The sequence below is a fragment of the Triturus cristatus genome, chromosome 2_2, assembly GCF_964204655.1.
Source record: "Triturus cristatus chromosome 2_2, aTriCri1.1, whole genome shotgun sequence".
In the NCBI taxonomy this organism is placed as follows: Eukaryota; Metazoa; Chordata; class Amphibia; order Caudata; family Salamandridae; genus Triturus; species Triturus cristatus.
Window position 1 is genome coordinate 1,001,328,718 of NC_140582.1, and position 13,619 is coordinate 1,001,342,336.

At 44.0% G+C, this 13,619-nt stretch overlaps 1 protein-coding gene across 1 annotated transcript in view; it reads right to left on the reverse strand.

The window, feature by feature from the left end:
* Nucleotides 1–3,748: 3,748 nt before the first annotated feature.
* The window catches only part of LOC146863056 (TBC1 domain family member 1-like), a gene marked incomplete at its 5' end in the record, with an annotated part of 38,994 nt that continues 29,123 nt past the window's right edge, over nucleotides 3,749–13,619 (reverse strand). Inside the window, 3 exons of the mRNA XM_085643142.1 lie at nucleotides 3,749–3,855; nucleotides 6,137–6,235; nucleotides 7,896–8,126. Coding sequence (XP_085499268.1) covers nucleotides 3,749–3,855; nucleotides 6,137–6,235; nucleotides 7,896–8,126 — 437 coding nt within the window. The remainder of the gene's footprint in view (nucleotides 3,856–6,136; nucleotides 6,236–7,895; nucleotides 8,127–13,619) is intronic.

The window sequence follows — 13,619 nt, forward strand, 5'->3', positions numbered from 1 at the left end:
ATGCAGGATGGAACAGGGCAGCAATATCTTCCCTCGGCAAGCCCTAGGAACCTTGCACATTTGCAGTGTTACTGACAGGGCAGACAATGCAGTACATTGAACTGATCGCCATGTGGGTTATTGTATATCTCATAGAGATGGGCCAATAGGTTTCAGATAGTCATTATAACTGGTATGTGAGCAAGGGGTCTGTAAGGACTGTGCATGTTCATATTTGTACATACACTGATGGCGAGCAGTCTCAGAGCATGTGCAAATATGTACATGCGCAGCTAGGGCTGGAGGGAGCTTTATCCTCTGAAAAAGCAATATTTATTCACCCAGTGCTATGTTATTCATTATTCCCGGGTAAACTCAAGGGTTTGTTCTTGGTCATACCAGAGTAAATCCGAGCTCTGTTTTTGATAATAACCAGACTGATTTACTCATTTGAATTCCCTGACTATTTTACACTTGAGAAGAAACCCACTGAGCTGTTCAACCTTGCACTCAAGCCTCTGAAAAAATAGATCAGTGACTGGGCTGCCACAGCATAACCAACCTGCTACCGGGTAGCCTTCTGTCTGCCCTTAGGGCCTCAGTAACTGATTGCAGCAAACCAGGAAGTTCACGAAACCTACAGAGGATACACAAACTTTCACTGTGAAATAACATTGGCCATAGCACCGTTTTATTCATAATGTAGCACTGTCTTTGTGTTCCACGTCATACCTCAGCTATGCGTGTCAGCATGTGCCATCCTGATCATCTGCATTTTTATGTTCATAACATTTTCTCTCTCACTTTTGTACCTATTAATAAAAACATAGGTGGTGATTTCAAACCTTTCAGTAATGATGTAGCTGTAAAGGAAAATATGATAATTGCCAGATAATTGGGTTACTCAACATCTGTTCTACTGCTCATCATTACAAATATTTCCAGTAATTGCAAGGAGCTGAGTGGTAATAGTGAGGTGTCCCATAATAGTGCACACCTCGTGGAAATGTCTACTTCATCCCTTTGGCGCCAGCGGAAACCAGAGGTAAAGACCGTCAGAAACAATATTTCCACCGTTTACTCCAGAACATCTCTAGACATGTTCAAAATGTGGAGGAAATAAATGCTGGTTATGTTAATCACAGGCTAGCCATTGCTAGAATATTTTCTGGACATGTTCTAAATGATGACCCTATTATTTTTTAAAGTTGTACCTTTGATTGAACATTAAGATTCACTGTAATTACATGTGTAATGTGGTATCTGAGTTCCAAACCTCTTCCACCATCTGGAATAATCCTTAATTCTTTTGCTCTCTACTCTTGGTGAGTCTAATAAAAAAGGGCAGTAACTTAGGTATGCAATTGGAGTGCAGTACTACCAGAGGCCCTGAAGGATCAGTTGTAAACAACAGTTGCTTTAAGTCACTAACTGCACCACGACCATTAGGAAAAGGCCCACCAGCGCTCTAGACCATAATTGTCATAGGTTGCCTGGAAAATATGAGTTGTGAGTCTTTAGTAGAGCTGTAAGCAGTCTTCTTCAGTCTTCAGATATGCAGAAAAACATTCCAGAAGAACGAATTGGGTGTTATTAGACCTCACACCATATAATTCATATAGTTCTATACCGGTAGTCTGACCATCCAATTACAACTTTGGTGGTCGGACCACCATTGCACCGTTGCAACTGCCAGGGAACCGCCTTTACTGGTGGTGGCACAGTGGTCAGGGGCACTGAAATGTTCTGGTGGTGCCGCTGCAGCACAACCATGCATATTACGAGTTTTAGGACTGCCAGAAATATCATTGAGGTCTTTACTCTATGGGGATACATGCAGGGGGTCACAACATGTGCATGGAGATGCATGCAGGGGGGAACAACATGTGCCCCCCTATGTGCATGCACCCCAGGTCCGGCATGACATAGACTTTACAGTCCATGCCATGGAGGAACTTTTTTTGGTGTTCCCATTGCAGTGCCTATTTTCAGAGGCCCTGCGGTGGGACCGCCAAACAAATCCTGCCAGACACGAGGAACCTTAAATCTGGCAGGCAGTGGTCACTTTAATTAATTTGTAATTTGTAAAGTGCAGGAATCCCCGTGCTAAGGAATGGTATAGGTAGGGCTAGGCAGGTCGTTCACTGGAACAATTCAGTCTTTAGGGGTTTCCTTAAGTGTAGAGGATTGGTGCACTTCCGTATATGGCAGGGCAGTTGATTCCAGTACACGGGGGCAAGATAAGTAAAAGCTTTGCCCCCTGCCCTAAGTTTCCTGAAATGGGGAAGGGCCAGCAGGGCTTTGTCACCACAGCAAAGAGATCTTCAAGGCAGGTAGTATTACATCTTTTCGGCAAGATAACTAGGGCCTCTGCCATGTTGTGACTTATGGAGTAGATTGCAGATTCAAAACTTCATTCTCTGGTGGATGGGAAGCCAGTGAAGCTGACGTAACAATGGCCAGGAAGGGGTTCTTGAGGGCATGTTGAGAGCCAGATGGGCTGCTGTATTCTGAACCACCTGCAACTTGTTTAGCATAGCTCTGTTGGCAGACACAGGAAGGGCATTGCAGTAATAGAGGTGGCTATTAATTAAAGCTTGTATTAGGGTCCTGCGGACAGTTAAGGGAAGGAGGTTCAATACTCTATGGAGGAGTCTCAGTGTATAGAAACCAGTACCTGTGGTAGCCAGACCTTAGTCTCATAGTTAGGTCAAGGTCCAGGCGGACACCCAGGTTTTTGGCTACATATTTTGGGGATAGGAGCTGGCCCCAGCTCTGAGGGCCACCAGTCGGGGGACCACAGGGTTTTGCTTTACTAAACAGCAAGATTTCAGTTTTGACTGCATTGAGCTAAAGGAAGTTTTGAGTCATCCAACCGGAGATTGCACACATGCCTTCTGCAAAACGAGATTTGGTAGAGATTTTATCGTTATCAAAAGATAAGAGAAGTTGAGTGTCATTCTCATAGGAATATGGGGTGAATTCAAGGTCTCTGATGATCTGGGCAAGGGGGGTAATGTACACATTGAACAAGGTAGGGCTGAGACAGGAGCCCAGTGGAACCCCCTTAGTAAGCTCAAGAATACAAGACCGAAAAGGGCTCAAGTTGACAGTTTGGGTTCGCTGGTCCAGGAAACTGGCGAACCAATTGAGCGCCAGTCCCTGGAAAACTGTCTCATTTAGTCTAAGGAGTTGCATCTGGTGAGCCACGGTGTCAGAAGCCATGGACAAATCCAGAAGTACCAGCAGCACCGCCTTATTGTTGTCCAGGGACAGTTTAATGTGATCTGTGACACCTATAAGAGTGGTTTCGGTAGAGCGGTTAGGTCTGAAGCCAGATAGGGAGTGGTCCAGTTTACCGTTGGATTCTAAATGTCCCATAAGCTGAATGTTAATATGTCTTTCCAGGAGTTTCCTCATGAGTGGAAGGAGAGAAATGGGAGGATAGTTAGTTAACTCAGTTGAGGGTAGACGAGTCTTTTTCCGAATCGGGAGGACTTGTGCTGCCTTCCATTCACGTGGGAGTTTCCCTTCTCTAAGGGAGGCACTTAATATCATACTGAGCATCTCTTCTACTTGAGGTATCGGCAAGACATGAAAGCTCTCTAGGTAGCCCTCGCTCTTACACTGAGTTGTAGGCACTAGGGCTGAAATATCAGGGAGTTCAGAGCTATTTGGAAATTGGTTGTAGATTATATTAATTTTATCTCAAAATGGTTGGCAATGTTATCACATATTGACTGAGAGGGGGGGGTCTGATTTGTGCAGGCTATGGGGTTGGTAAAGGAATTAAGAACTTTATAGAGTTCTTTAGTGGAGTTGCCCGCTTGGTGTAGCCGGGAGACGATATGTTCTTTTCGTGCCTTTTTGATGTTCCTGTGGTAGAGCGCAAGAGCAGATTTATAGATGATATTCTCTTTCTCCACTTGAGTTTTTCGCCATGTTTATTTTGCAGTTAGCTTTTTCTCTCCGGAGTTCGGGGGTGTACCAGACTCCATGCGTCCTGTGGGAATTGGTATGCTGTTGTTTTAATGATGCCAGTGTATCTAGAGCCTGTTTCACTGCCTCATGGAATGAATTAAGCTTGATCTCAATATCAGCAGTTTCTACATATGTCGGGGTATAAAACGTTCCCCAAAGGAGTCTTGTGTAATCTTGTGCCATTGTCTTCTAGAATTATGGAGGAGAGTAGAAGGAATGTCACTAGGTAAGATACCTTTTAGCTGGAAATTGATCAGGGAGTGATCCAACCAGATCACTGGGCAAGGTGGTTCTGCAGATATGCGAGGAGAGTTGGAGAGGATAATGTCCAATGTGTGGCCCGCTGAGTGAGTAGACCAACATTGATCATTACTAATCCTAAGGAGGCCATATCTGCACATGGGTTTGGAGGTGCGGGAGTGGGCCACCAGCATGGCATGGCGGTATGCTCCCGCACCCCCAAACTCATTATCAGGCCTCAATAGTAACATTATTTTTGGTCTTTTCTTCCATTGTTTCCCTATCCTTCTTCTCCCACTGTTTGTGATGTCGGCACTGTTATGTATTCTACAAAATCTTTACAGAGGGCTGTCATCTGCATGCTTGCACATTTGCTCCAAAGACATAGTTGCAACCTTCTTAATGCAGAGAGAGGGTACAGGTGAGTTGTAGGTTATCTGCCTTGGAAAGTTGGGTTTAATTTGGCATGAGTCCAAGGGAACCTACTTTCTCCCCAGTCACCTTACATGTACAAATCTAAGTGACTTGCGTCTAAGCTAAATGACTTTTCATTTCAGTTATTTAACAATAATAACATTGAGAACTTCATCACTTAATATTTCTGGAGTCCATCGTTCCTTTGTTGTTCACTCACCAGGAGGCTGTTGGAGATCAATGGATGGACAGAGTTCACAGGAATCTATCTTAAGGGCAGGCCCCTGGCACTCTGGTCCACACAATAATGATACATTTTAAGCTATATAAGTAGAAGTTCAGAGTCCATGAAGTAGCCAGGAAGCAAGAAGATTTGACCTATCATGAGGCCCAGCTGCCATACTATACAAATTGAATTTTCTAGTAATTCTGCATGATTACGCTACATGGAATTATGCGAGTTATGCAGAACTGCAAAGTGAGGGCGGTTCCTGGCAATGCCTGCTTGGGTGGTCATTTCTGAATTTGGCGGGTGGCATTTCCGTCAGGGCAATGGAGTAATTTACTTTGTCTCCCTGATGGAGAAATTGCCCTCCCTATGGCTCATCCAATTCTAATGGATTTTCTTTTGTATCTAAGGAGCAGTAGAACAGTCTTGAAATACCTAGATGCATTTCTTTCAAATAGAACTCATTCATTCTCATTCAGTCTGTTTACTTTCACTTCTCCTTCACTTTTATACGGAGTTCCAAAGTTGCCTACCTACTTACCTTGGGTTAGATTTGTAAAACTTCAGGAAACAATTGCTGTAACACAATAGATTCACGGTATCTAAGCGTAGTAGGAGAAACTTCATCAGTAGTAGGGTAGGGATGTTTGTATTTTCCTAGACAAAATGGAGCTGTCTCCGATTCTCACTCTTGCCCAGGTGTCCATATACAAAGGCTGTATAGCTTTTAAAAGGTGAGCCGGGATGCCCATTAATAATAAAGTTTGCCACAGAAGATTGAGATACACTCAGTCAAATGCAGCCTTAAAGTCTACGTAGCACAAATAAAGGGGTTGATTTTTGTGCTTGAGCTTGCCCATTATTAAGGATAGTGCCAGAATATTAGTTGACGTGCCGGCCCATTTGGTAAACCCAGTTTGGTTATGGTGTAAAATCTGGTTGTCATTGGCCCACTGAAGCAGATCTGTGAGTAGCAGACTGGCAAAGTGTTTTGCCTCCCTATCTAAAAGTGTTATCAAGTGATAATAATCGCTGGTTGATGTGGGTCCCCATTCTTGAAAATTGGATTGATTTTAGATCCCTCCCAAGAATCTACACTAATTTGTTGTTGTAAATATGGTTGTTAAAATGGCCAGCCAGTATGTTGGATTTGTTTTAAATAGGGCTTGCGGCAGACCATTTGGTCCCGGGCACCATCCTGCCTGCCCCCTTGGATGATTTTGTATGTTTGTTCTTCCAAAAAGATGTACGGAGTGGTTTCTGGACTTTGGAGTGGAGTTATTGTAACCTGACCGTGTCTGTCCGGGGATGTAGGAGTCACTTCAGGAGAGTCTCTGAAATGGTCCTTCAGGAAGTTGACCCAGCTGTCCTCCATTAGATTGGAGCTAGTTGCTGCAATAGGGGTTTTGTTCATACTATTAACCATTTTCCAAAAGCCCCTTGATTTTTTTTTTAGCAAGATACAGAGACTTGTTTTGCAGTTGATTGTTCTTCCCATATCATTTTCCGATCAATTTTATTTAAGCGTTTCAGGGATTTATGTATTTTAGGGTTGGCCAGATGCTTCTTAGACTGTCTTCTGATTCTATTACGCTCCTTCCTGAGTGCCCAGCAAAAGGCAGATACTTTGAGCCTTCTTTGGGCTTCTGGGTTTCCTTTGTATTGATGAGAGGGTGGTCCACTTTGTTTGTGTTGGTGAGCTATTAGTTGACAGTGAACAGTGATCATTTGGTGATCAGGTTATGATAGTTCTTGCTAAATCAAAAATTTGCTAAGCTTAAAGCTGAATCCCCAATACTTTGTAAAGTCTTCTCTGAACAACGGAGCTTGCGGTTGTTAATTGCTCCGAGCTCTCCCGGTAGACGGAGTGCTTTGTCATGGAGTTGGTTTTACGCTTTGATTAATATTTGCTGTTGCCCATGGTCACAGTTGTTTGTTTTGACAATCTTAAATGAAGTGATTATGTTATGTTATGTTATGCTAATAGAATTTATAAAGCGCACTGTTACCGTTAGGTGTCCTGGCGCTGAATGCATTGCCTACTGGTCAGATAAAGGTTAAATTATGTAAATAAAATTAAGTTTAGTTTAAGAAAAAAGCCAGGTTTTTAGGCCCCTCCTAAATTCTAGGAGTCCAGCTGCTGCTCTAAGCTGCAAAGGGAGGCCGTACCAGGCCTTTGCAGCACAGCAGAAAAAGCTCCTACCCCCCTAACTGGCTGTTTTAACACGTGGGACTTTTATCAACACTGCCTTGGTTGAGCGAAGGACCCTAGGGGGGGTGTACCATTGAAGGTGTTTACTCATGAAAGCCGGCCCGCGTCCCTCTAGGGTTGTAAAGACCAGGCAAAGAGCTTTAAAATCTATCCGCTGTTTCATTGGTATCCAATGAAGGTCCCGAAGTCCCTTCCTTACGGAGACAAACTTAGGGATACCCAAAAGGACTCTAGCGGCAGCATGTTGTACTATTTGCAGTCGATTAAGCTGCCTCTTGTGAATGTTGAGGTATAAGGCATTACAATAATCTAGACGGAACATAATAAGTGCTGTTACTACTGTCCTGCGGCTGTCATCCAAGAGGAAGCGCTTAATTTTTCTCATGATCCTGAGTATGTGAAAACAGGATGAGACCACCTTACCTATCTGATCAGCAAAGGACAGTCTAGAGTCCATCATTACTCCCAGATTTTTTGCCTTACCAGTAGGAACTGGGGGTGAGCTCAAAGATTCTGGCCACCAATTGGTTGACCAGAGATTTGAGGGATTACCAAAAATAATCACCTCAGTTTTCCCTGCGTTCAGCTTGAGACAGTTTGCTGACATCCAGCCGGCAATGGACTGCATATAGTTGTAGCAGTCCCGACCGGTCACTGCCTCTTTGCCTTTTTGAATGGATAGCACTATTTGAGTGTCATCGGCATAAGAGTTCAATTGGAAGCCAAAAGATCGAATAAGGGCTGCCAAGGGAGAGACATATATATTGAATAGCTTGGGGCTGAGCGCTGAGCCCTGCGGGACCCCACAGGGCAAAGAGAAAGGTTTTGAGCAGTCAGTACCCATGTCCACTGTTTGAGTTCGATCTGAAAGAAAGGATCTTAAGAGGGCAAGGGCCTTGCCAGTGACTCCCTTTCCGCCTAAACGGTCCATAACGTCATCTTGGGTGAATACAGCAAGTAGGTTCATGTTAAAGTCTCCTGTGATTATAATTTCTGGGAGCAGCAGATCTTGCAGGCTGGCGAAGAGGATACTTGAAAATTTAGATACAGTCATAGTCATGTTTCCCAAGTCTGGATGTAAACAAAGATTTATCAGTAGGAGTGGGTTATTTCTTCCTCAGCGCTAGTTCAGGAGTTTAATTATTAAGATGTTTCCATCTTCCGATTCAACCAGTTTGTAGTGATTCTGCAGGTCCACACCTATAAATGTGGCCAAATCCCCTTTTGGGCATCCTGAATTCTTACTTTTGATTGCCGTACTAAAATAGCCTTTAAAGCCGTCCATGGCAGATGGTTGTAAAACCCATGTCTCTTGAAAGCAAATTAAGTGATTGCCTTTAAGAAGATCTGGAAGATTGTTATCCAATATGTGGACTGTACACCATTGATATTCCAAGAACAAATGCTTAAACTTTCCAATCGATTCGATGCTGGAGATTTATTAAATGTATTATTTTTGCCAGCTTTCTAGTGTCATGAACAGGTGTCGTTGTGAAAGGAGGCAGTAAGCCAGCCTACGTTTAGTTTTATTTTGTCATTATTGATTGAGGGTGCTGTTGTGGAAGATTTCTTTAGGATTGAGTACAATTGTTTGATCACTTCTGTAACGTTTCCATTTAAGTTTCCCATTGGAGATGCAAGCGGCGTTGGATAAGCGACAGGGGAGGCACAGTTATTTTAATGCCCTAAGCCAAGTAGCATTCCTTTTCCTGAAGAACCAACTTTGCTGGGGGGCTTCATGTCCAGGTCAGGAGGGTGGATTATTGAGTGTCACCAACCGAGGAGGCCAGAAATTCAATTGATTCCATTTCTGCTGTAGTTATCTTATCGAGGGAGGGTACAGATTGCAACAATTTCAGGATGTTACCCCGGTTGAGGATGTCGTGCCTCCCTCTCGACTGGTATATTGGAGAAAATTGTTTTGGAGAAAGAATCAGAAGATAAGACGTCATGATCAGCCAGTTGCCTAGATGCCATGTTGGCGTCCGTTTTGGTTTGACTTCCAACCCAATGGCTGGGAGGATTGGTTGTATCCTGAGTAGGATTGGTTGAGGGCTGTCTCGATCCACTCCTTTGGTGCAGTTTAAGGTCTCAGTTCTGAATGTGCTATTAAATGAGTTTGTTTGTTGTATATGGGTCGCTCCCCTCTAATCAATGTCTCAGAGGATTAGTTCCATAGGAATACTAGGGTCTTTGTTTTATGATGGGCTAGGTATCACCCCTTCAGTGATGGGGGGTTCTGCGATGGACCTACTTCCAGGTGGTACTTCTAATGTTTTGTCTAATAGTGGAAAATCTTTTATCTTCTCTGGGGGAGACTTGGTGCTTTTTGGTGGATCTGCTTCTTGTGCAATGATGAGTTTGTTGTTCCCCACATTTTTGTAATGCTTGCCCCTGGAGACATTACTAGGTTTATTCTTTTTTTGTTTCTTGCTTTACGGAGCGTCTTTCTACTTTTTTTTATATTACAGGTTCTAGGGGCTCTTTAAGTTCAGTTTGGGGTTTGCTGACATCTTCTGCACAATGTGTCTCGATGGCTGGGTCTGGGGGAGTTGTGTGCTCCAGTAAAGATGCTGTGCGTAGAATTGAGTAATCTTTCAAGAGCCCTTCGGTATTTTTTAATCCCTCCCCATGGGATTTGAGACTTATTTTTAGGTCTTCTGTAAGTGTTGTTAGAGCTTCAGGAATTGTTACAAGTTTGTTGCCCACTGGGGCACTGGTACAGTCTATACTGGTTGCAGCCGCATATGCTTGTGCACTGGTGATCAAATTATTTAGCTCTCAAGGCTGAAAAGGCCATTCAATTCAGTAGATCTACTTACACATCCATTTTGTTGGATGAATATGTTAGAGCATCAAGGGTCAGCTGAGATGTTTTAGTAGAATATCCCAAACAATCCCTGGATAGTTGTGGTGAAACCGTGCATTGGGGGATGCCCACAGGTTGCGTCTCCTGTGCTTTTTGAGTTTTTTGAATGGTTAGTACAGGGGCCCTTATGGGACCCGGGCAACCCGGTTGGAATTCCAAGAAATCGGGCTTTTCATGCAGTGTACATTTGGTGACCAAGCTGCTTTGCCCTTTTTATTATCTTTGCTGCTACTTCAATTGGAGGTGGGGCTCGGTTCGCTAATAGCAATCTGGCAGGGGTCTGGAGTGACTTTTGTTCTGGAGATGTTGGTGGCAATAGAGACCCCAGTGAAAGAGTTTCCAGGTCGCTGACTGAGCCCCAGCTTACTCTTTGCTTGCCTCTGGTTTATTCTTGGGCACAGAGTCTAGGGGGTCCTCCAGATGATCTGAGTTTGAGTTGGAGGTATATGAAAGTCTCCCGTAACTTTTTGTTGGTGAGATTGGATCTGGGAGAGAGGTCGAATCACTTGGTGTGGCAAAAATGGCCCCAAATGGATCTTTTAAAAAGTCATGAGTGCTACTGATGAGATTAGAGGCTGGTATGTACTTGCTGGGTTGGCCTTCACGCTGTTTGCAGTTAACAGAGGTTGATGTTTCTTCTTCCTTTTGGACAGCATGTGCGGTACCCTTTCACGACCTGACCACATATTGGAGCCTCTACACTTCTAATACTTCTTAGTGATTTATTAGAAGCTTACTGCTATTCTGAACAGGCCAGCAAGGAGGCTTGGTTATAGGCAGAGTATTGGGGTTCTGTAGCAAAATCTTTGGGGCAACCAATTCGCTGGCCCAATATGGAGGCAAAGTTGTAATCCAAACAAGGACGGTAGGCTTCTTTAAGATTGTAGGGCTTAGCTTATGTTTATTTATATTTATTTTGAGATAGCTGGAGTACAAGATTGGTTAAAAGTGTAGGGAAACACTCCTGGACGAAAGCTGGACCGCTTTACCCCTAGCTGAACCACTTCCGTGAACTCAGGGCTCTACCTTCATCAGCGAAAGACTAAATCACTGGCCCGTCACCTTCAATAAATGACGTCCTCCTATAACTGGTTAGTAGTTTAACCCAATCCAAACATAAGGCAATAGAACAGTAAGAGAACACTTCTGTTGTAGAAGGATTGCTCCAGTATCTAGAGTGCCTATAACACGTATGTGATATCTTCAAAGTTTTGCAAGCAGCACATCACCCAGCATAGGACTTGAAGGACCTCAGTGCCAGGCCCCAAAAACGACTAAAATGATGGGTTTTAATGTCAGGCAATGATGAGATGCCACAAGGCACTGCTCAGATGAAATTCAAGTCAGCCCCTCAGAATCTAAAGAAGGAAATTCTATTTCTTGATGATCTAAGGTGTACGTAATGCTCTCATATCACACTAGTGATGTTAGGAGAACTTTAATTTACTTATACTTATCATCGGCTTTTATATAAACCTCCTCCAGTTATGGCACAAAGGCAACCAGTATATGAGGTTCATGAAATGTGTGTCTCTTAGAAGTTTTGAGGTTAGTTTAATTTTCCGATGTGCTGGAAAGGTTGATTGAAGATGCTCTGTCAGGTCATACTCATTCTTTCAATGGCACCCTGATACACAACCGGTCGTGTAGGAGGGGGATATACTGCTGTATCTGTGCTGAGATCTCTGCCAAGAGCAGAATGAAGAGCATTACTCAGAGCTTACTAGAGACTTGATGTGTTCAGAGGAGGAGGGTAGCGCTCAATACGTTGTCTGACAGCGTACCGTTGGATGTTGTGTCCAGCTCATGGCTGAGCGTTTTCAATTGTTTTGTCATCGCCACCATTGCGCTCGCATAGAGATATGTTCTGCGAGCTGCCTGGCAAGTAAAACATAACGAAGAACATAAAACACGTAGGACATAAAAGACAGCAGCAGGATTGCGGCATTCAGTGTGGCATGAAGGGTGACAGATGTGCTTTTTCGTAGTTTGGCAAAAGAATGCTATGAATTCCTGAAAAAGGGCTTGGACACTTCTTATCATTATTTCTTTTCAAAATGCTGGATAGGATTCAAGGCTCCCAAATCAGGATGAAATACAGTATTATGGTTAAGGAGACACTTGATAGCTTTTATGTGTACTACTTTGAGAAGGGTGATACCATGGCTACTAGGAGGAGTCAATCAAGAAGGGAACTCAACAGATTCAACAGACCATTTTAGTATCCAATCCTTGAAAGGTATAACATTTTGGATTTAGGACCCACCTATTTTCCACCCCTTTCCTGACTTTAAATTGAAAAACCATCTAACTACTGTGATTTTATAAGCAGTGATAGCCTAAGTTAAGAGACACAATTGGTTGGATGTCAAAGACAACAGGTAGGAGCTCTGGGGTGTTGCAACACAATAACTCCAGACTCTCACGGCACCTGGTCAGAATTCTGCCCATTGTCACTCAAGGAATTGTCCAAGTGCAAGTTGGGCTGTCCGGGAGATCCATGCCCTGTACTGTTCTTCTGATTACTGGCCCCCTGGCTAAATCCATCTCTGAACCAGATTTCGAACTCCTCTCTGAAAACTGGTATTTACCCAGTCACCTGGAAACAAGCATTCTTGCTGCCTTTATTAAAGAAACCAGAGGCTGATCTAGCGGAGCATAAGAACTTCATACCTATTTCCCTACTTCCAGCACTGACAAACATTCTGGAGAAGGAAGTCCAGAAGAAACTGGCAGAATTCCTAGAAATGAAGTCACTTACATGACTCACAATCGGACCTAAGAGCTGGGTACAGCATGGAGACCGCGCTTCTTGAAGTCTCTGAAACAGTATGTGAATCTGTGGACCAGGGCGCCTCAGCGATGCTGGTGTTACTTGATCTGTCTGCAGCTTTCGGCACTGTTGCCAACCCACTTCTGCTGGAGAGATTGAGACATGTTGGAGTGTGGGGAAAAGTTTTCTCTTGGCTTCAGTCGTTCCTGGAGAATCACTAGCAGCAGGTGTTTCTACGTCTGTTTGTCTCCTCTCAGAACCCCTTGTTTGTGGGGTATCCCAGGGTTCGGCGCTAAGCCCGCTATTATTCAATGTCTACCTTGCCCCACTGTTGATCCTTGTTGAAACATGGGGTGTGAGGGTAGTGTCCTACGCTGATGATACTTAGCGAGTGTTCTCTTTCAAAGAACACTCAAAGGTGGCCTTTCACAACTTCAAGCATTGCCTGAGAAACACATTGGCTTGGATGAATGAGAATTGCTTAAAGCACAATGCTGAGATAACTGAGGTCTTGTTTTTCAGTCAGGCGGCACCACCACCGTCAAGTCTGTGGTGCCCACAAAGCTGAACCCACCACCTATTCCGGTGGAATCAGCCAGAAATCTGGGGATCAAATTCGATAAAGACCTCTCTTTCAAGACACAGGGGCACCATATCTCTTCCAAGTGCTTCTGGAAGTTAAGAGCTATCATGAAATTCTTACATTTCCTGACAGAGGACTGCAGGAAGACAACAGTCCATGCCCTGTTGAACTCTCAGCTGGACTATGCCAACAGTCTTTATCTGGGGCTGCCAGCATATCTCATCCGCAGGCTACAGATAAATATGAATGCCGTGGCGAGACGGATTCGGCAGGTGCTGCTTTGCCATCACATCTCCCCTCAGTTGAGGCAACTCCATTGGCTTCCTGTTAGCAGGAGGA